Here is a 22,367-nt window from a genome sequence, read left to right as displayed (position 1 = left end):
CGAGCGCGGCGGGCGGGCGGCCGGCCCAGCGCAGCCGCGCAGCCAGCGCATCCCGAGGAGCGAGCCGGCGGCCGCGCACGAGCTCCGGGCCCGGCGGCGCGCGAGGCCCGCCCGAGCAGCGCCCGCCGCGGCCTCCAGCCCGGCCCCGGCCGGCCGGCCCGCGGGGATGCGGAGCAGCGGGCGCCGGAGGCCGCGGCCCGGCTAGGCCCGCGCTCTCGCCGGACGCGGCGCCCGGTGAGTCCCCGCCCGCCCGCCGCCCGCCGTCCGCCGCCGGGGCCCGGATTTCCTCCCCGCGGCCGGGCCGCTTTGTTCGCGGCCGCCGGGCCGGGGCGCGGGCCGCGCGCGGCCAGAATGGAGGCGCGGGAGCAGGAAGTGGCCGAGCGCGGCCTGGGCGGGGAGGGCGCGGGCCGAGCGGGCGGCGGGGCGGCGGGCCTCCGGCCCCGGCCTCCCGCATGACCTTGGGGAAGCGGCCCCGGCGGGCGAGGCCCGGGCCGGGGCAGAGGGGTGCGGCCCGCGCCGGGGGCCGGGGCCGGGGGTCCGTGGCGGCAGAGGGCTCCCCGGGCTCCGGCCAGCGGGATCCCGGCGCACACTGGGTGCTCGGGGGCCCGGGGAAAAGACTTGACCCGGCTCTCGTTCAAGTTTGTGGGTGGGCCCTTGGAAAGGACTTCATTTTCCCATGGACAAAAAGTTGTCCGTGGTGGCTGGGTGCCCAGGCCCTCCCACAAAGGACTACAGCCTTCCTGGGCCCTGAGACGGTTCCGGAGCTGGGTGGGTTCGCGAGTGCTGCCCACCCATCCCAGAGGCTGGGGCTCCTGCCACAGGCCGGGGGGGTCCCGGGGCAGCTGGTGAACTTGGTGGGTGGGATTGGGGTGGACAGAGCTGGGGTTGTGGGCTTGTGTTCTGTGGCCAGAGAAGCCCCCCGACGTTCACCCCTGGCCCCCTGCCACCTTGCTCAGGCCACTCCTAGGTGCCCCGGGCCTCTGGTTCACGTGAAGAGTGGGGTGCATTGGTGGGGCTTGTTCCCTGCCCTGCAGCTGAACGTCTAGTTCATAAGCGGGTGTTTTGGAGGCCAAGGGAGGGGCCTTTCGGAGCAGAGAGTATTATTTTTGGAAGGTCGTGACTTGAACAGCCATAGCAGTACTTCACCTTCGTGGTGAAGGCGCTTGCAGGACCGAAGCCGGGGAAGCAGAGGTCCCCTCGAGCCGCCCGCCCTGTGGGAGGCAGCCCAGGCCCGGCTCCGCGTGCACCTTTCTGTGGACAGGCACACCGTCCTGTGTGTGTGTGCAGATATATTTTTACACGCGGGGCTCTCGACAGCTGTTTGGCCCTGTCAGCAGCAGACCCGCTCGGCCCGTGGGGGTGCGGGCCCCCTGTGCACAGGTCTTTGAGTCCAGCCCTCTGCCTCCAGGCCACGCCCACTCGCGTGCCACTAGAGCCCCCTGTGTGCGCCAGGCTGGCTGAGTCCCCGCCCTGGTGGTCCCTTCTCCAGTCTCACTTGCCACGCCTGCCCGTGGGCCTGCTGAGGGGGGTCAAAGAGCGGCTTCCTTTATATCAGACGCAAACCAGAGAGTGGGTCCTCCTACCCTTCTAGGTTTAGCCCAAGATGGACAGTGCACAGCGGCTTTCTCCAGGAGCCCAGTAGGGTGGGCTGTGGGAGATGCATATAGGAAGTGTGTATAGGAAGAGTGTATATGTACGTATATCCCATGTCGGAGATACTTAGGGGTGTCTGCCCAGCTTGAGGGCCCAGAGAGGTCTTTCCAGGCCTACCCTCCTGGGTGCCCGACTAGAAGGGGAGAGGACTGCTTGTGGGGAGGATGCTGTTTCCCAGGATGCTCAGAACCAGTGATGTGGGCGCTGGGTTTTGAGGGGTGCCTAGGAGTTCGTCCAACAGGGGAGCAGAGGGGTGGGCCACACAGGATCAATGGCCAAAGTGTCTGCTCACGAGGAGGCTGCTGGTGGGCCTCCGAAGGGCGGGTGCCGGGCCTCTGTGTTTGTACAGTCCCCCCATTCCTGATTTGTTGCCTTCTGAATGCTGTAATTATGGGTCTATAACCACCCTGGACTGGGTGCTTCTCACAGACAGGACTCGTCTGAACCTCTCTTTGTCCCCAGTGCCCAGTGCTGAGCCTGGCAAAACCAGAGATGCCTGGTCCATGTTGGCCGAATGAATGAACTGGATTCAGGCCGGTGGGGGCGCTGAGGTTTAGGAGGGGCCTGGGGTTTCTCTGGGGTGGGTGTGTGAGGGGTTTCATGTCACCCTGGAGGGCTCCGGCTTGTCTGCAGCAGCCGCCTGCACTGGCCCTGCCTTCTCCACGCTGGAATTCCTCTAACCCACACTGGGACGGAGAGGAGGAGGCCTGGGTCCTTCTCGGGAACGCCCGCCTTGGGGCAGGAGCATCATGGACAGGGCGACCTGGGTGCCCTCGCCAGGGGACTGGGGAGGCCAGGAGGTGTGGGCCAAAGCAGTCAGGGGGACTGCCTGGAAGAGAGGGCCTCTGCTGGGTTGGCAGGTTAGGGAGGCTGGGGTATACCATGGGGAGCCTTTTGGGGACAGGGGTCATTTGTACAAAGGTCAGGGGAGATGGGAATGGTCAGAGAGGGGGACAGTGAGCTCTGAGGGCTTCAGGGTCAGGGAGGGGTGGTGGCAGGGGGGCTTACAGCCTGGGGGGAGGGCAGGCCTGGCCCCGGGAGCCATGTGAGTGACTTGGGATCTGGAGCCAGGGTGGGAAGGCCGTGTGGGGGGCGGCGGCAGCTCTGAAGGCTAAGGGGGACAGGTCATGTGGGAAGGCGTGCCTGGGCCAAGGCCCCAGGCACCAAGGGCCTCTTGGGCTCCCCTGAGGCTCTGAGGAGTGTTCCCCAGGCCCAGCACAGCCTCACGCTTCCCTTTGCTTCTTCCAGAGGCTGTCGGCGGCCCGCTGGGCGTGGGGCGGACCCCGCTGAGAGGCACGAGAGTGAGGTCTGGGCCGTGTTGGCCCGCGGGAGCCACAGCAGCATGAACGACGTGGCCATCGTGAAGGAGGGCTGGCTGCACAAGCGAGGTCAGTGCCCGCGGGCCGGCCCGTGAGGACCCCGAGTTGGGCCCATGGCTCCTCAGGGGCTGGGGGTGGGCTGGGCTGAGCGAGGTCAGTGCCCGCGGGCCGGCCCGTGAGGACCCCGAGTTGGGCCCATGGCTCCTCAGGGGCTGGGGGTGGCTGTGGCTGCTGGACCATCAGGGCCTGCCTGGACTCTGGGAGCAGCCCAACGGTGCGTCCGGGGCCTGACGTCCCTGCGGCCTGGGGGACACAGGCCCCGCAGGGCCTCCTGGGTGGGAACGTGCACCCCAGGCCAGCATGCAGCCCGTGGAGCTGCCGCCTGGCCGAGGCTGTGGGCGGGGAGAACTACCCGTTTTCCTGGAAGGCAGCGAGGACTGGGGCCCGTCCAAGGCCTGGCACGCTGGCGGCCCAGGGCACTGCCCGAGGGCTCCTGAGGGCAGGGCAGGGCTGGCAGGCCTGGCCCGGGGCCAGTCTCAGCTGGGCTGTGGGCAGGAGGGGGCTCCGCACTGCCCGGGGCCCGGCGTGCGGCAGGCTCACGCTGGTGCTGCCAGGCCCTGGCCCCTGCCCAGCCTGCCTCTTGCTCGCCCATGTGCCTAGGGAGGGGCTCTCAGGGAGCCGGTGGGATGGAAGCTTGGGCCCGGGCCCCTTGCCTTGTGGCCCTGCTGCCTCCTGTCCCGTAGAGGCTGGACAGGCCCCGGGAGCAGGACAGGCCGGAGGTCGAGGTGTCCGAGGCGTTCAGGCAGGGCGTGCTCTCCTGCTCCAGGCCGGGGGCTGGTTAGTCACCACCTGCTCCCCCAACTTCCCCTTCCTGGAGACCAGCTCCCTCCCAGAGCTCTGGCCGCCCTACACTAGCTAGCCACTAGCCCCCCTCCTCACGCATGCCCTCCGGGGACCGTGTCCCCTCTCCCACTCAGGACCCCACAGGCCACTGGGAGGGGGACCTGAGGCACAGGCGGGCAGCCGGGGAGCTGCAGTGGAAGTGCGTGTTGCGGGATGCACAGGAGCTGCCCCGCGGAGCAGGTTGGGAAGCACAGGAGAGACGGAGATGAGACCCTGGGCGGATCAGGAGTCACGGATGCGGTCAGCGTGAGCTTTCAGAGCTCGCTCCGGCAGCGGTCGGGGGCACAGTGCTCGGCCTCTGGACGGAGGTGGGGCTGCTGCAGGGGCCTGTGGTCCGTGGCCGGCCCCCCCAGGGCTTCCTGCTGCGGCCAGCCTTCTGGGTCCCCTCCCCCAGCGTTGACCCTTTCCTGGTCCCCACCCCCCCACCCCCGCCAGGTCCCGCCCTGTCTCCTCACCTCGTCGCCCTCCTCGGGGTCAGGCCTGAGCCCGGGTCCCTGTCGTCTTCTCTGTACCTGGTGGAAGCACAGACACACCCTGGGGGCCAGGGCCTCTGATCCTTGGCAAGCGTTCGTCGACTGACTGACCAGGGACTGACCTGGGAGATGCCCAGGGTTTCAGGGCTGCCGGGGCCCCTGGCCCAGCTCCTGGGGTGTCCACTGGCCAGCCCGGTTCGGGTAGAAGCGCCCCTCTGATGCCTGGGTGCGTCTTAGAGGGCCACTCAGGGTGTGTGCCTTCTGGAGGGGCAGGGGGCGTCCAGGCAGCGCCCGTCACTGTGTCCTTCTCCACGGGCAAGTGTGTTGCGTCCTCAGGCCTTTGTGTGCCCGTCTGAACGGTTGGAGCAGTGGAGGGCGGGCCTGGAGGGGTGGGCCCCCAGCACCTGGGCGGAGTGCAGCCAGCCTCAGGCCTGACAGAGGTCCTGCGTCCGCCCTCTCTCTGGCTCACATGCTCACCGGGCTGTGTGCAGTGTGGCCCAGGACGGGCCGTGCCTCGCCCAGGGGGCGCCCGGGGTCCACGCCCACGGCCCCCCCAGTGCCCCTGGGGGACCCCGGTGTCACTACCGTCTTGTTCGCTACATCCGTGCGTCTTCCACAAGTTTGTTCTCCCTTCAAGTGTGGGCTCTTCCTGTGTGCTGCGCTTTGGGGTGAAAGGGTAAAAGGGGCAGAGGTCACAGCCAGGGTCGGGGGATCCAGGGTGACCCTGATTCGGGGCTGGAGGGCTGTGGCGTGCCGTTTCTTGGGCTGCAGGGGGAACTTGTGTTTCCGTCCTGGGGGTCACGTCCTGGGGGTCCGGTGGCTGTACGCGTCCAGCCCCTTGGAGTGGGCGGTGTGAGCTGCTCCTGTGTGCTCCCCACCTGCCCTGCCCCCACCTCTCAGGACCGGCCGGAGGAGGACGCCAAGACCCCCTATGGGGTGGCTCTGGGTGGAGTGGGGACCCGGGCCGGGAGTGGGCAGGGGGCTCCACCTTCCCCTCCCCACCCCCACCGCCAGGGGTCTGATTCTGAGTGGGGGGGGCTCTGACTCTCCTCCAGCTCCTCACGGACCCCCAAGTGCCCCCACGGTGCCTCTTGTTATGGAGGTCAGGGGGCTGCTGTGGGCCGGTGGGCAAGGGGCGAAGACACTTCAGGAGCCGAGCAGGTGTTGGCCTGAGAGCTGAAGGGCGGCACCCAGGATCTGTGTAGGACAGACCTCCGGGCCCGGCTCCTTCCCCCGCCCTTCAGGGGCTGCATCACTGACACGCGTGCTCTGGCCCAGAGCAGCCGAGCGGGCAGAGGAGAGCCCGCCTGGCGGCCAGCATCCGTCACCGCCCCACGGCACCCCGGCGCGGCCTCCGGGCCTCCGTGTCCCCAGGCGTCCCGGGAGCAGCCGGGGACAAGCTGCTAGAGGCTCGGAAGGACGAGGGTTGGACCAAGTGGGGCTGCAGGGACCGGGGGCAGAGCTCCTGCGAGACAGCTGCACGTCCCGAGTACGAGTGGATGTCCCAGAAGCGGGCGGCCTCCCTGAGTAAAGCAGGATGCTGCGAGTGGCGGGCAGACACCCCAGCCGTGGGTGGACACCCGGAGGGGCGGGCAGTCGCCCCTCAGCTCCACCGCAGGTGCTGGGGACAGCGGGCTCAGTGCGGCTCACAAAGGCAGCTTCGCAGAGGTCTTGTCTTGGATGTGTGCCGTCTGATTTCTGAAGGTGGACAGTTCGAAAAACCAGCCCTCCTCCAGGAGGCAGGGCTGTCTGGACTTGGCCTGCAGTCCAGCAGGAGCCCCCACGCCGTGGGGCTGAGAGGCGGGCGGAGAGCCGGCCTGGGGGCACGGGGTTCCCTGCCCAGGAGCCTTCCTGGGTCTGGCCCCCACTCCCCCAGTGAGGCCCGCCTGGCGGGGCCCTGCGTTCCTCGGGCTCGGGGCGGGGGGCGGGGTCTGGTCCTGGGGGCGCCTCAGGCCTGCCTCTATCCCGACCCTAGCCAGTGGCTGGCCCGGACCTTTCCCTGGTCCAGGCTCTTGCCAGCTCACTGAGCTGCTCCCAGCCCTCCTGGTGGGGAGTGGGCTTCTGGGCCGTGCTGGCGCCTCCCCCGCCCCCACCTCAGTCCTGGCCGGTTCCTGCTTCTGGCCGCCGCCCTGGGCTTCACCTACCCCCTCTGCTGGCTCTAGGCCCGGGAGATGGTGGTCCCGCGCGCTGACAGCCTCCCCCCCACCGCAGGCCTGAGCTTCTCACAGGGCGGGGCCGTGGGGGTGAAGCCCTGCTCCTCTCGAGGAGGCCGAGGTTCTGCTGGCCAGAACACGGGGCTCGTGGGAGCCCCAGGGGCGGGGGCCGCTCCCCGTGCTGTGTGCCCCGGCCCGGAAAGCCAGCTGAGCTGGGTCCCCGGGCTCCAGTGTCCGGCCCGGCCAGGCGTGCCCAGCTTCCCTCCGCGTCAAGTCTCGGGGGCCGTGGCTTTGGTCCTGGCGGTCCCCTTGCGCCGCTCTGAGCGGACGGCCAACCCCAAGGGTGGGGGCCGGCGCTTGGGGGCGGGCCGTGCCTGGAGGGGCGCCTCCAGCCTGCGGGCGGTGGCGACCTGGGGCCGTGGCGTGTGGCTGAGGCTGAGGCCCGCAGGCCGGTGTGGGGCCGAGCTTCCTGTTTTGTGAGCAGGCTGAATTTTCCCTTCAAAACAAACAACAAAAGAGGAAGCTCCGGCGTCCTTGCGCTGGGGGTGAGGGGTCATCCCCGCCCCCGCCCCGGGTCCCCAGACTCAGACGCTGCCCCTGTCTGCTTCCTGGCCCCACGCTGGCAGGCGGGGAGGGCCCTGGCCCCTGGGAGCACAGCGAGCGCCCCTACAGGGTCGGGGAGCGCGTCCCGCCCGGCGCGGTCCTCGGGGGCAGCCTGGGCCGGGTTGCGTCAGGCCAGTTCCTAGAAGTGTGGTGGCGGTGTGGGCGTCCCCCCCCCGGCCAGGCTCCTGGCCCGCAGCTGCCCTGGGGGCCTCGCGTGACTGCTCCCACGGGGTGGGTGCCCTTGGTGTCTGCCCGTGCGCCCCCCGGGGGGGTCCCTGGCCCAGACCTGGCCCCCTTTGGCCGCTTGGGAGAGGGCCCCGACTCGGGCCCGCGTGTGCCCCACGCAGCACGCCCTCCCTGCTTTCTCGCCTGTGTCACGCGGCTCCCTAACCGTCAGAAATAAGACTCCTGTCTCAGGAATGTTGGAATTGATGGGGGGCTGGTTACATGTGCCGTTGCTCCTGCCAACCCTGGGGCTGGGGGCTGGGGCCACTGGGTGTGCGCCCAGGACCGATCCCCCTGAACCCTGGGCTTTGCCCTCTGGGCCTGGCTGGGCCTGCCTGCCCCGAGGCCTCAGCGGGATCCACAGGGTCGGGGGCCCCACACCGGGCTGACCTCAGAGGAGCCCTCTGGCCGCAAGGGTGTGCTGCTCTGCCCCAGGCTGGGGTGCAGGGTGTGTGGCGAACCTGAGTGGGGGGCTCTGAGGAGCTTGGAGGGGACAGGGCCAGGGTGGGTGTGGCTGGGAGTGTGAGGAGGCAGGGCCAGGCGCCGGCCGGTCACAGGGGGGCCCGCGGGAGAGGGGCCACTGCGACGGGCTCCACACTGGGGAGCAGTCGGCGGCGGGCAGCTGGGTGGTGGGGGGCCCCAACAGTCCCGAGGTCGCTGACTCCTCTGCTGTGCGGGTGGTGTTCTCTCCTGGGGGGACGTCGGTGCTCAGAGCCTCTTGGCCGTGGGGAGGCCGGGCTCACTTAGATGCCCGCTCTGAGCATCTGGGCCGGCGGGTGGGGGCTGTGGGCACAGGGCAGGCCCCGCTGCCCCCCGGGAGCCGGCGCCGCCCATCTGCTCACTCGCCTCCCCCTGGGCATCTCCTCTGCCCTGCCCCGTGGAGCCTGGCGCCTTCCTGGGTTTGGTTGGGTCCATCCTGGGCTCTTGGCGCGGGGTGAGAGGTATGTCCCCGGGGGAACGTTGCGGAAACCCAGCACGTGCGTGCACGTGACTTTGGGCAGCCCTGCCCGAGGGCCAGGGCCTGTGACCCAGAGGCCAGCAGCTGAGGGAGGAAGCTGTGGACTGAGAGGCCTGTGGGCTGCCCCTCCACCTCCCATCCCGAAAGCGCAGGCCCCCAGACGCCCCTGCAGCAGCGAGGCTGGGCGCCCACGCAGGCCCAGGGTGGCGGATGAGGCCTGGCGGGTGGCCGTAGGGAGAACTCTTCGGGTCCATGGTGGCCCCTGGGCAATGGGGCTGCGGCCGTTTGGCAGGCGAGGTTTCTGAGTGAGCGGTGATGTGGGTGAGGGTCATCCAGCCACTGGAGGACAGGGAGATGAGAGGCGGGGCCGTGGGTTGGGCAGGAGGCCCCATGTCCCAGGCAGAGGCCCCGGGATGGAGCCAGGGGGGCAGCTCCAAGGTGAGGGCGGGGTGGGGGGGCTCCCTGGGGTCCAGTGCCAGCCGGATGCGTGCAGGCCGGGGTCGGGACAGAGCCAGGGGGGCAGCTTTGAGGCGAGGGCGCGGGGAGGGGGTTCCCTGGGGCCCAGTGCCGGCCGGATGCGCGCAGGCCGGGGTCAGGGCGGCTGTTTTCTCTAGCCGGTACAGTGGGTGATGTCTGGTGCCCAAGGCGGAGGCGGGGTTTTCAGAGAGGGTGGCCAGGCTGGTGGACGTCCAGGCTGGGTGGGCGTGCAGGCAGGGCAGTGGTGGGTCGTGGGTGGCAAGAGGCCTGGAGGCCCGGTGCTGCCCTGGGGCAGCGGGAAGCGGGAGGGCAGCCCCCGGGGCCTTCTGCTCTGCCTCGGTAGGGGGGGCCCAGCATGCCCCCCGACTGCACCCCTGTCTGCCACCCTGCCTCCCTGCATTCCTCTGCAGTCTGTGTGCCTTGGGCCCTGCCCACTCGATGTCAGAACCAGAGACCTCACGGCTTCTCAGTCTGTCCAGAAGCGGGCCCGGCCTGGCAGCAGGACCTTGACTCTGGCCCCCAGCCGCCTCTCTGGGACCTCGAGAGCCCCTGCCTCGGGCCTCGGATTCCCCAGGGAGCGGCTAGTCATGACGCTCCCCCTTCTGTGCCTGCGGGCCGCCGGGGACGGCTCAGGGCCCGTGTGGGGGCGCACCCCTCCCCCCCATCACCTCCGCTGGGCCAGGACTGGACGCCCGTCCTCTCCGCTCCTCCGAACTGCCCGTTGTGCCCCCAGGAGGACCTTGTGAATGCTGCGTCCCCAGGAGCAAGGAGCCGGCGGTGTGGTTTGCGCGCAGACCCGGGCTCCGCTGGGGTGGGCTGTGCCCCCTCCCTGGCACCGGCTCTCAGCGTGTGCTGACCGTCCGTGGCTGGGTGTCCTGCTGGTGGGATGGGGCCTGCGGACGTGGGGACGCGGCCGGCTGTGGGCCTGGCTGGCTGGGGCGCGCGGTGGCTGTCAGTGGCCGATGGCTGTGGGGTGGGGGCGCCGCACAGGAAGCACCGTCAGCTGGCGCCCGCTCCCCGGGCCTGCTGGGGCTTGCTCTGCTCTGGAGAAGCAGCGTAGTGCTGCCTGGCCCCCTGCCAGCCGCTGCCTGCCACCCACCACTGCCGTGGCAGTGCGTTCATCCAGCAGTTTCCCCGAGAGCTGGGGACTCTGGACCGGCTCAGGGGCCCATGCAGGGGGCTCGGGGTGGGGCTCGGAGGGGCCAGACCCCCGGCGGGGGAGGGTGTGCCCGTGGCAGGCCCGGGTTCTGAGAGCCCGCGTGCTGCTTCCCCGGGGCCCACAGCTCGGGTCTCGGCCTCTGCGTCTCCTGCCCGGGTGCCCTGACCCACAATGCGCTGGGACCCGTGCTGGGACTCACACTGGGAGATGTGCTGGGGGATGTGGGGGGCTGGCCGTCAGCCTGCGTTCGTCCTGTCTCCTAGCTGGTCCCCGGCCCGGCTGTGGGAGGCCAGAGATGCTGGAGAGGAACCCGCCCCCCCGACCCTTCCCTGGGAGTCCTGTAGCCGCTTCCTGGGGATGAGCTGGCGCGGTGGGAGGGCCCTGCTGGCAAACCGTACTTGGGGATGCTGAGGGGAACCTGGGGGGCAGGAGAGGAGGGGTCCCCGCCTTGGGCTTCCCTGTCTGTCCCCAGCACGGGCTGGGGGTGTCTGTCCTGCCGTTCCCCCGTCGTCGGCCCCCAATGTTACGGCCAAGTGGACAGCATGGTGTGGCCAGGCCCTGGGCCGGCGGCCCTCCCCACGCCCTGCCTGTGCCAAGCTCATTCACATGCAGGCCACAGCCCAGGTCGCAGCTGGCGGCCCCCGAGTGACCGCCTGGCTGGACGTCTGCAGGCGGGAGTGTCCCAGAGACTGAAGAACGGGGTCTGTGTGTCTCCGAGCCTCAGCCCTGGCCTCCTCCTGCCGTCCCCCCACTGCAGCAGGGTTCCTGCTCCTCCTCCGGGGGTCTGTGTGCCGGCTGCTGGGGGCCCGAGGCGGGTGCGGCAAGAGGCCACCTCCTCCGGCCGTCGTGTCCACTGTGGGCTGCCTGGCCCCCCTTTAGTGCCCTGGGTGCGGGCTGGCGGGGAGCCCAGCAGGCCTGCGGCCGGCCCGGGACCCCTCCTCACGGGTCTGTCCATATTGAGTGCCTGCCCCTCGGCTTCTTTCGGCCCGTGCTCCCTGCCACCCCCACCCGCCCGGGTCGGGTCCCAGACCCCGCGTGGCTCTGGCAGTGGGCTCGTTGGGGGAGAGTGGGTGGGGTCTGAGGCCTGGGCTGGGGCATGGGGGGGTATTGCTGGCGGCCCGCGTGGGGCACGGCGCTGGGGGCCCACGCTGGGCGCTGTGGGGGCGGCAGCATTTGGTGAATGAAGATGGATCTGGGGGCTGCTTGGATGCGGCGTGCATCGCTCTCCCAGCGCACTTAGCGTCCCGGGGAGCGGCAGCTGGCGGGACGGGAGGCTCTCCATCAGGGGCCGACAGCTCCAGACTGGCGCGCAGGCGGGTGGGGTGAGTGGCGGGCGGGCGGCCCCCAGCCAGCTCTGCCCCCCACCCCCGCCCTCCTCCCCCAGCGCTGGTACAGGCTGGCAAGGGGCCCCCAGTCCTGGGACAGGAAGCACCGTGCTGGCCACCTCCCCTGGGGTTTGGGTCTCAGGACTGGGTGGGGACCCTGCTAAATGCTGCCGGAGTGGAGGCAGGTCACTGGCTGCCTCCTGGGCCCTCCCGGGTGGGTCAGTAGTGTCTGGGCCTGGTGGAGACCCCTGCCTGCGATCCCTGGCGGATAGCAGGGAGTTCCTGGATGCCCCTCGCATCCCCCAGAGGCCCTGGATGGGAGTGGGCTGGGGCGGAGCAGTGGGCGAGGGGAGGGGGTCTGGTCCCCGCTTGGCCTGCAGGTGGCCGTGTCCAGGAAAGCCTGGCCCCCTCCCCTCCACTGCCCGGTGGCCCTCTGTGGAAGCGGGTGCCTAATTAGTAAGTTCTCTTCTGTCGTTCAAACTCCTTGCTCGGCAAAATGGAAATGAAACGTTTTTCCTGGGTGTCAGTATGAAAAATGGCAGTCGCTGGGACGTCACGGAGGACATCTGCTCTGGTCTCTGGCGCGTGTACGGCTGATGCTGCAGAACTTGGGGGGAAACTTTCCCGGGGACCTGGGTGACCTATGGGTGGGACGCAGGGCCTTCCAGGCCTGGCTTCACAATAGCGTGCTGGGCTCCCCTGGACGGCAGGAGGGTCATCATGTGGGCAGGGGCTTCTGCTCCGAGTGCCCACCCTGGGGACCTGCTGAGGGTGGGCTCGCGTCTGCCAGGGGAGCCCGGGCGTCTTACTCTCGAGTGTGGTGCTGGCTGCTCGGCGCTGGACGCCAGGTTCCTGGAGGGCCCTTAGGACTGGGCCAACCTCCATCAGGTCCAGGCGCCCACCTGACCCCCTTTCCAACACAGGCTGGGGTGGGCTGTCCATCAGAGGTGGGTGCTATCCCACAGCAAGCCCCGCCTGCCCACCCGGCCTCCACCCCAGGGGAATCGGGGTCTGTGCCTGACCTGGCCTGTCCCTCGACCTGGGGATGAGGGTGTGTGGGCCCGGCGCGCCGCCCAGCGGCCCAGCCTCACGCCCACCTGCCCTCCACCCTGGGATCGGGGTCCGTGCCTAGCCTGGCCTGACCCTCGACCTGGGGATGAGGGTGTGTGGGCCCGGTGCGCGGCGCAGCGGCCCAGCCTCACGCCCGCCGCCTCCGCAGGCGAGTACATCAAGACGTGGCGGCCGCGTTACTTCCTCCTGAAGAACGACGGCACATTCATCGGCTACAAGGAGCGGCCGCAGGACCTGGAGCAGCGTGAGTCGCCCCTCAACAACTTCTCCGTGGCCCGTAAGTGCGTGGAAGCCAGGGGCGGGGGTCCCTGCACATCTGCAGTCCCTCGTGGGCCCCCCGGCCTCTGCGTCGGGCCGGCAGCCCTCGGGGACTGTTAGTCGCTGGTTTTGGCTGCGCGGGTCTCTGAGCCGAGGCCCAGGGCTATTGGGGGTGGAGTGCTCCCCCCGGAGGCGCTGACGGGCCCCCAGGGCTTCTCCCCAAGGCCGGACCCGAGGCAGGCCGGAGCGCCCGGCTTTGGGGACCTCTGTCTTCCCATCACAGGTTCTCAGAGGCCCTGGCCCTGTGGGGGCGCGTGTGCCCACCTCAGCAGGGTGCAGGCTGGGTGGGTGCCGCAGTGCAGCCCGGGGTGTCTCAGGAGGCTCAACGGATGGGCGCGTTTTTTCTAAAGCAAGTGCTGCCATGGCCTCATGCACCTGTAGGGGGACGGCAGGTGCGACTCTACCCGAGGCGGGGGGGACCCAGGCGTGAGGACGGGCGGCCTGGCAGGGCCTCCAGCCCGGGTGCCGTGCCCAGGGCTGGCCCAGGACGTGGGCCTGGGGGTGGGTGAGTGATGGCTTGTTGACTGGCAGGCCCCGGGGCCCGCCCACCTGCTGCTGGGTCACAGAACACAGGCCCAGTCCCACCCCGGCTCCTCGTAAGCCCCCCACCCTCCCTGCCGCGAGCCCTGGGAGCCCGGGGCCTGCCAGCTCCCCAACCCTGCATCGAATGGGGGTTGTGGTGCAGGGTCGGGGGGTAGCACATGGCCCATCCCCCAGCCTCTGTGCCTGCAGATCCCCGGGTGGGGCCTGCCTGCTCCCTGGGCTGTCTGTGCTGCGAGGAGGCCCAGCCGGCACACCCTACCCCAGGGCTTCCAACATGGGGAGCAGAGGACCTGGCCCTGACGAGGCCCTGGCTGGGGGCCCCCTGGGGTGCTTTACCAGGGCCCGGCTCCCGTGAGCCCTGAGCCCTCCTCCCAGGCTCCTCAGGTGTCAGCAAAGCAGCAGGTAGAACAGAGGCGGGGGCCACGGAGGCAGATCCCCCTCCCGGCAGCCCCGTGGCCGCATGTCTGGGCTCCCCACGGGTCCCCCTGGGCCGGGCTGGGGGCTTTGGGCCTAGGAAGGATGCTCAGCTGGGCAGCTGCCACCTCGTGGGGGAGGACGTCCCTCAGGAGTGTTGCCCAAACCCAGCACGGGAGTGTGGGGGCCGTCGGGATACACGGGAGGCGGGCACCACCCCGGGGGCCTCCGGCAGCAGGTGAGGCGGGGCTTGAGGCAGGCCACAGGCGCGCAGGCGCAGGAGCTCCGGAGCAGAGCCGAGAGGGGGCCGGCGGCTCCGCAGGGGCCTCCGGAGCAGGGGCTGTTCACTGGGGAGGGATTCCCGGGGTGGGGGCAAGAAGTCAGGCCCTGGATGGGGGTTGACCGCCTGGGTCCTGGGGGCTCCTGGTGGTCTCGATGGGCGGAGTGAGTTGGAGGAGGGGTGTGCAGACCCAGAAGGCTGCCACACAGATTTTCTTCCCTCCCCTGCCCCGGGTAGACGCGGGCCTCCAGCACCGCGCCCCCCAACCCCGCCCGGGAGCCCCCTGCCCTGGTCCCTAGCCTGGCAGACCGTTCCTTGTTTTGCGCTCGGCTGAGCCTGGCGGGGCCCCTCGCGGTTGCCAGGGCCTAGATGCTGGAATGTCGGAGGCCCCTGCGCTGGCCCCAGGCCCCTCCTGCCTCACACAGGCCGAGCTGGAACCCAGCCCTGCTCCAGGCCCCGACACACCCACAGCTCCTTTGCTGCAGGTGTGCATGTTTGGGGCATGAGTGCTCCAGACGTGCGTGCGTTCCCAGGCCTGCCAGCCTGTCTCTGCTCCTGCGTGCACCCGGGGTCACGGGCAGCAGTGTGGGGAGGGTCAGCCCAGGTGGCCTCTGGAGCGGACAGGCGGCCTCTCCAGAGGGTGAGTCATTATCAGCCTCCGTCCCAGGTCTGGCCCTGCGCTGAGACAGGGAGCCCGCTGGTCCTCGTGTGACTGGGGGGTGGGACATTCCTGCTCGGGAAGCTGGGGAGCTGCTCTCCCAGAGGCCTCCTCCCCGCCAGCCCCTCCTCAGGCCCCCCAGACCCCCCACCCTCCTACTGGTTGAGGACCGTGTCCTGGGCAGCTGGAGATCTCAGAGACCAAAGAATAGACCATGGAGATGGATTCGCCCAGTCGCAGACACCCCCTCAGGGGCACTGCCTAGCTCTCAGCAGGGTCCCAGCTGGAAGGGGCGCTCTGGCCCCCTTTTACAGGGTGGGAGACTGAGGCTTGGAGAGGTCTGGCCTGCGGTGGGTGGGCTGGGACGCTGTGCAGAAGCTGCTGCCTGCCCCTAGAATGCCAGCTGATGAAGACGGAGCGGCCGCGGCCCAACACCTTCATCATCCGCTGCCTGCAGTGGACCACGGTCATCGAGCGCACGTTCCACGTGGAGACGCCCGAGGAGCGGTAGGGAGTGCAGGCGCCGCGGCCGGGGAGGTCCTGGGCCCTGGGCAGAGCCGCGGGTCTCACCTGAGCGTCCTGCAGGGAGGAGTGGACCACCGCCATCCAGACGGTGGCCGACGGGCTCAAGAGGCAGGAGGAGGAGACGATGGACTTCCGGTCGGGCTCACCCGGCGAGAACTCGGGGGCCGAGGAGATGGAGGTGTCGCTGGCCAAGCCCAAGCACCGCGTGGTAAGTCCCAGCCCTGCCCGGGACCCTGCAGTCACGGCCCCCCCACATCCCACCTCCCAGCCCCTGCATGGAAGCAGGGGAGAAATGCTGGGTGCAGGAAGGCCTGGGTACTGTTATCTCGTCCCCCAAACCCCAGCGTTCCCAGTCAGGGCACACAGCCCTCCTATCTCCCTTGAGCCCTGGACCCGCAAGGACCATCTCTCCTGCCTGCTGCCCTGGCCTCACTGTGCTTGGCCCCGAGGCTGCCCGCAGAGACCCCAGCCCCCCTCCGCTGTTGGGCTGCCAGCAGTCACCGTGCTGCCCCCTGATCCTGGCGCCTGCATGCTGCCCTCAGACCATGAATGAGTTTGAGTACCTGAAGCTGCTGGGCAAAGGCACCTTCGGGAAGGTGATCCTGGTGAAGGAGAAGGCCACAGGCCGCTACTACGCCATGAAGATCCTAAAGAAGGAGGTCATCGTGGCCAAGGTAGGGGCTGGGGCTGGGGCTGGGGGCGGGGGGCCGGGTGGGGCCAGGCAGGCGGCTCAGCAGGGCCTGTCTTCCAGGACGAGGTGGCCCACACGCTCACAGAGAACCGCGTTCTCCAGAACTCCCGGCACCCGTTCCTGACGGTGAGTGCCCCCCATGCCCCTGGGGTGGAGGCGTGGATGCGCAGCGCCGGGACCCCAGCCTGTCCTCCCTGCCAACCCGGCAGGCTCAGAGCTTGGCCGATGGTGGGCGGGCTTGCAGGAGGGGCGGACGGCGGTGCCAGGTGCGGGGCGTGGGGGTACACAGAGTGAGCAGGGGCTCCCGGCCTCCCTCTGTCCTGCTGAGACCCCGGGAGGCTGCACTCCCCACGCCCACCCCTCTGCTTCCCCTGGGAGGCTCACGGCACTCCCTGTCCTGGGGGAACTCGGCCCAGGAGGGATGTATGGAAAACCCCTGAACCCTGAGCCCTCTGCGCCCTCGGGAGCAGCCAGGCGTTGGCTGGATTCAGCCGCCAGGCCTGGCTGGCCGCGCTCCAGAAGGTCAGCAGTCAGGCGACCGGGCCAGCCTCCAGAGTCTTGTCCCCAGGACCACTGTGCTCAGCATGGTGTCTACTCTCCAGGGGACGCCTGGTCTAACGCTGGGAGAGAGCCGAGGAGCAGTCAGGCTTCTGGTGCTTTTGTCCCTAAGATTCTCATGAGAAGCGTGAGGCGTTAAGAGCAGACACTGTGTTTGTCCGCCCAGACTTAGCATGAGCGTGGCTTTGCCTCTTCGGCTTCATTTTGCGCCTTCCCCTTTGTCTGGCCAGAGGATTGTGAGGAGAAGGCCAGGCTTTGTCACGCCCTCCACTGGGTACCGGCCACCTCAAGTCCTGCAGAGATCCAGACTTGCTCTCCCTGGGGATGCTTGCCTCCCTCTGGCTCTCCCTGGGGATGGGGGATGGAGCAGGGCGTGGGGGAGGGTCTCTTGTCTGTATCTTCAGGAGCCAGCGGGCCATCCCATCAGAAGCCTTTCTTTTGAAGTGAGGCTGCCTGTGGCTTGAAGCGTGAGAGCAGTGATCACGTCTCCACGTGGTCACTGGACCTGCAGCTGCTGGTCCTCAGGCGTGGCCTTTGGGACAGCGGGGGTCCCCCACTCCACAGGGCAGACCCCTGCCCAGCCCAGGGCCGGGTTCCAGCTCTGCTTCCCTCGCAGGCCCTCAAGTACTCCTTCCAGACACACGACCGCCTGTGCTTCGTCATGGAGTACGCCAACGGGGGCGAGGTAGGGCCCTACCCCAGAGCGGCCCTCTCTGAGACCCGGGTGTCCGGGGGGCCACCCTCCCCACTCCGCGCCGGGTTAGGCTCTCTGCCCCGCGGCCCTGGCCCAGGTGGCTGGCCCAGCTCAGGCTCTCGTCCCGCAGCTTTTCTTTCACCTGTCCCGGGAGCGGGTGTTTCCCGAGGACCGGGCCCGCTTCTACGGCGCCGAGATCGTGTCGGCCCTGGATTACCTGCACTCGGAGAAGAACGTGGTGTACAGGGACCTCAAGGTGGGCGAGGCCGGGGAAGAAGCTGGGGGCGGGGCTGGGGTGGGGGAGGCGAGCGGGGGTGGGGCCGGGACGTGGGGAGGAGAAGCGGGGCGGGGCGGGGCCGAGAGGGGGTCGGGGCGGGGCTGGGGGAGGGGGGAGGGGAGGCCGGCCTGGGGCACCGGGCGCCGGGCGCCAGGTGGCTGGGAGGCGGGCTGAGCTGGAGGCCAACTCCTGCAGCTGGAGAACCTCATGCTGGACAAGGACGGGCACATCAAGATCACCGACTTCGGACTGTGCAAGGAGGGCATCAAGGACGGCGCCACCATGAAGACTTTCTGCGGGACCCCCGAGTACCTGGCCCCCGAGGTGCGCCCCCCTCCCCCCGCCGGGTCCTCATGTCCCCTGTGCTCTCTGAGCCCGTGCCCTGCACCCCCAGGTGCTGGAGGACAACGACTACGGCCGGGCAGTGGACTGGTGGGGGCTGGGCGTGGTCATGTACGAGATGATGTGCGGCCGCCTGCCCTTCTACAACCAGGACCACGAGAAGCTCTTTGAGCTCATTCTCATGGAGGAGATCCGCTTCCCCCGCACACTCAGCCCGGAGGCCAAGTCTCTGCTCTCCGGGCTGCTCAAGAAGGACCCCAAGCAGCGGTGAGCCCTGCCCCGAGCCGCCCTCCAGCTGCCTGTCCCCCGACACCCCCAGGCACTGCTCAGCAGGCTTTGCTGGTGGCTGTGTGTGATGTACTTGGCCTGGGCTGGCCCAGGCAGGGCGCCCCTCATACCTGGCCAGGAAGAGCCTGCCCGGCTCATGGTTCTGCCCACCTAGTGCCCGCACCTGCGGGACTTTGCCGCGGAAGGGGCTCCTCTTGTTCTTTGCTGCCTGGCAGCCGGCCTCAGCCTGAGCCCGGGCCCGGGCCCGGCAGGCACGACCGGTCACCGTGGCTACCGCCCCCCCCAGGCTTGGTGGGGGCTCTGAGGACGCCAAGGAGATCATGCAGCACCGATTCTTCGCCAGCATCGTGTGGCAGGACGTGTACGAGAAGAAGGTGCGTGGGGCCGTGCCCCAGCCAGCACACCCGCTCACCTGCACCTGCTCACACCTGACTCACATCTCACACCCCTCACACGTGCTCACACCCCCACACACATGAGGAGGCTTTCGAGGGTTGAGGCAGCATGCTTCCTGCACACGTGGTTCTCTGCTTTTTGCCCTCTGTGGGACCCACGAGCTCCAGGCCCTGGCCCGTGCTGGCACCGTGGCTCACAGACCCAGGGAGCTGGTCCCTAGGCTTGCTAGCTGTCTCTCCTCAAGCCTGCTTCCACCCTGTTGCCAGCACACCCCTTCTCTGCAGGCTGCACACAGCCAGCTGGACCTCTGTCCCTGAGACGGGGCTCCCTGACTCTGCCCCTCTCCAGCCAGCATCCTGCCCCAGGGCCTGCTTGCCTCCTGGCCCTGCCTTCTGAGGGCTCTGGTGCCAACCCTGACCCAAGCAAGACCCAGCCTGCTAGTTGCTGCTAGTTCCCAGGCAGTCCTGACCCCAGTCCAGGGTGGAGCACACGGGGGTCTTTGCTTCCTCCCATGAGCCTGGCCCTTTAAAGTTGCCCTCGAATCCTCTGTCATGGTGGGTCCTCTGCAGCCTGACGCTGCCTGGCCACTGATGCCCAGGGCCGAGAGTGAGGTGGGCAGCCCTGCAGGTGGGTCCCTGAAGGGCGAGGTCCCCCAGGGTACCCAGGCAGGGGAAGGCCTGGCCACAGGCTTGTCTCCTGGGTGGGGAGCTGTGTCTGGGTCCAGGTGTGCCAGGGAGCACGGAGCAAGGCTGTAACCCACCCCTACCTCCTGCAGCTCAGCCCGCCCTTCAAGCCTCAGGTCACATCTGAGACGGACACCAGGTATTTTGATGAGGAGTTCACGGCCCAGATGATCACCATTACGCCACCTGACCAAGGTGAGGGTGCCCTTCCCACCGACCCCTCCTCTTGAGACAATAGAATTCTGTTCAGCATTTTACTGGGTGGCCCCCTCTCCTGTTAGGGGAGAAGGCAGTGGCACCCCACTCCAGTACTCTTGCCTGGAAAATCCCATGGACAGAGGAGCCTGGTAGGCTGCAGTCCATCGGGTCGCTAAGTCAGACACGACTGAGCGACTTAACTTTTCACTTTCCCTCTGCAGGGTGGGCACCAGGGCCGCAGTCTCCTGGTCCCGGGATCGTGGGGGCGGGGGTCACTGAGGCTTGTTGTGGAGTCTTGGGGGTGAGCCCTCGGGGCCTGCCTGGGTTTCCCCGGTGCCCGGGAGCTGAGCTGCCCCTCCTGTCCACAGACGACAGCATGGAGGGGGTGGACAGCGAACGGAGGCCCCACTTCCCCCAGTTCTCCTACTCGGCCAGCGGCACGGCCTGAGGGGCCCGCTGGGCCGAGCTCAGTACACCGCCACGGGCAGCCACGTGCTCTGGACGACGCTTCCGAGGACTGGGAGGAAGCCTCGCACGGAGGATCTGTATTTAATGTTTTTTATTTCTGGATGCGTTTGAGTGGAACCACGCCATCCTCCAACACGGATGGGGAGGCACCCCATGCCATGGGCAGGGCCGCCCGCACTGGGGGCAGAGTGCCCCTGGCCGGCCCGCTCGGGAGGAAGACGTCCTGCGGTTTCTCTTAATTTATTCATCCAGTTCTCCAGACGCTGCCTCGGCCTTTGGAATGATTAGATTCCTGTAGGAAAACGAGGACTTCTGCAGCCGCGTGCACGCGGGTCCCCATGGGCCCTGCCCGTGGCCCCTCCATCCATCCGTCCGGTCAGCTGTCCCTGGCTGCCCCTGTTTCCCCCAACCCCGCAGCCCTGGAAGCCGTCTGGCTGTGGGGTGCTGGCCCAGCCCCCTCTCGCTTGGGGAGGGGCTGAGCGGAGGCTGCAGGAGGGTGGCCCCCATGATCAGGCCGGGCTGGGGCTCTGGCAAGATAGAGGGGCCGGGTGCCACCTATCGCTGTCTGTGCGTACTGGGGTTTCTGATCTCAGGAGAAAGCCCTCCCTGCGCCCCTTTCCCACTGGGACCGTCTCTCCGATGGCTCCCCCCGGTAGCACTTGTCCTTCTAGAAGCTTCACTCCCGCTGTCGCCCCAGCCCTGCCCGGCGCCCTCTACAGGGGCCGTTGCTGCGCCCTGTGCGCCTCCTGGCCAGACGCTGCGCTGCACCAAGGCGTTTTTTTATACTCAACTTTAGTATTTTTACTATTATGAGACTTTCCCTCCAAATTCTTCAATAAAAATTGCTTTTCAACTCTGTGGCTCGTTTTGCTGGGTGGCGGATGGAAGAGCATGTGGCTGAGCCCCTGGCAGGGCGCACTTGGCCTTCCCGCGCCCAAGGTGGCCTGCCTGGAGGCCCGGGGACGACCTGAGAGGGAAGGTGTCCCTCACCTGCCTCTGGCAGGATTTGCCAGGGACTCGGAGGAAATGCCTTGGCTGCCCCTGTGCCCATGGCTTCACCCCAGCCCCACACCTCAAGCAGGCCATCCAGGCTGCACAGCTGTGTGCCCAGCAGCACCGTCCATGCAGCAGGCCTGACCACCAGGACGGACCGGGACCCTGCAGGGTCCACTGCTGGCTAGGACAGACAGTCCAGCCACCACCAGGCCCTGGGACCTAAGAGGACCAGAGGGCAGCCTGCCTGGGGTCACACAGCGAGCCTGGGACAGCTGGGCGGGGGGGCCAGGGTGTCTAAGACGAGCCTCGGGCGCCACCTGCTGGGTGCAGAGAGAAGTTGCCGCGCAGCACCGGGGCACAAGCAGGGAGGGATGGGGCCTCGCTCTCCCCTCCAGTGGGCTCTGCCCTGAAGGTGGGGGCTGGACAGTCACAGGGCCTGGCGCCTGCGCGGGGGGACGGGCAGGAGCCATCTCTTCTCCAGGCTCCGGGGCAGGTGGCCCTGACAAGGCATTCCTTGGAGTGGGGCGGCTGCCCGCTTGTGCTGGACGGGGTGCCTGAGCAGTGTGGGGTGCTGGAGGTCAGTCCAGGCCTGGGGGTGCCTCTGGAGCCGCCCAGTTCTCTGGGTGGTCCCTTGGGCCCGTTCTGACGGACTCTCGGCTCTCTCTAGTATGCAGCAGCTCTCTTGGAAACCAAACTACGCCAAATGTTACCTGCTAAGCATGCTCTGGACCAAGTTCAGAAACAAACATGCCTCAGCCTGGAAGCCTGTGCGCTGGTGGAACGCACCGTGGCACAGCCCGTGGAACACAGTACGAGGCTCCTCAGAACAGCTGGAACCACCACGGGACGCGGCAGTCCCGCTCCTGCAAATATGTATGTGCCCCAGAGAGGGGAAAGCAGGGTCTTGGGGAGGTGTGCATTTTAACACCATAAAAAAGGGAGCAGTACCCGATGATCCCCAGACTTCAAGTAAATGATAGCCCAACGTGGCCTATGTTGTGTGGAAACCCAGGGGTGCCTTTGAAGCTGAAGCTGGGGCGTGGTGGGGGCAGCTGGCCAGAGAGAGGGGCTTGAGCCGTTCCTTCCCACAGGACCCCCTTGGGAGATGGGGTGATGGCCCCAGGGACATTCCTTGGCCTGGGACAGGCTTCAAGGTCACGGGCACGGACACAAGCGTGACCTTAATCTCTGTCCCATCCGGGAGGGTTGGGCCAAGAGGGGATGAGCCAGGGGCGAAGACCCCAGAACATCCAGACCTTCCTGGAGGCGGGGCTGTGGAGGCACCTCCCTGGCAGGGTGGCCTGGTGAATCGTGGCCCGGGTCAGTGAGGCCCAGCGGGGCAGCCTGGCCTGCAAGGGAGGCTGTAATGCCCGCCCACGTCCCACCCTGTCCTTCACTAGGCTGGCCCCCCGAGGGACAGGGAGACGGGAACAGAAGGCCTTTAGCATCTGGAGTGCCCACGGGTCAGGCCAGCTCCCAGTGAGGGGCCGGCCAGGCTGGGGTGTTGGGGTGGCATAGGGTCAGGGCCTTCCCCGAAGTAGATGCCAGCCCAGGAATGTCTGCTCAAAGATGGCTCATCATTCAACAGACACTCAGCCCACCCTTTCACTCTGAGTTTGCCTCTCTATACTTGAACAGGACTTCTTGTCAACGAGGGGGCTGTCTGCTCTCGCTGTTGTCTGGGCTGTCTGAGGGTCTTCACCCCTCGGGGGTGCCTGG

General features: G+C 68.3%; 1 protein-coding gene across 1 annotated transcript; it reads left to right on the top strand.

The window, feature by feature from the left end:
- AKT1 (AKT serine/threonine kinase 1) lies at positions 1-20,505 on the top strand. The gene is made up of 14 exons (XM_070358082.1): positions 1-234; positions 2,902-3,041; positions 12,468-12,596; positions 14,928-15,039; positions 15,118-15,265; positions 15,600-15,731; positions 15,809-15,874; positions 16,923-16,991; positions 17,131-17,256; positions 17,473-17,601; positions 17,672-17,886; positions 18,194-18,281; positions 19,079-19,181; positions 19,553-20,505. The coding sequence occupies exons 2-14, from the start codon at positions 2,996-2,998 to the stop codon at positions 19,630-19,632; spliced, it is 1,443 nt and encodes a 480-aa protein (XP_070214183.1). The 5' UTR covers positions 1-234; positions 2,902-2,995; the 3' UTR covers positions 19,633-20,505.
- Positions 20,506-22,367: the final 1,862 nt, after the last annotated feature.

The sequence above is a fragment of the Bos mutus genome, chromosome 21 (assembly GCF_027580195.1).
Source record: "Bos mutus isolate GX-2022 chromosome 21, NWIPB_WYAK_1.1, whole genome shotgun sequence".
NCBI lineage: Eukaryota > Metazoa > Chordata > Mammalia > Artiodactyla > Bovidae > Bos > Bos mutus.
The sequence above is the reverse complement of the archived record's forward strand: the minus strand, read 5'-3'. Positions and strand labels throughout refer to the sequence as shown.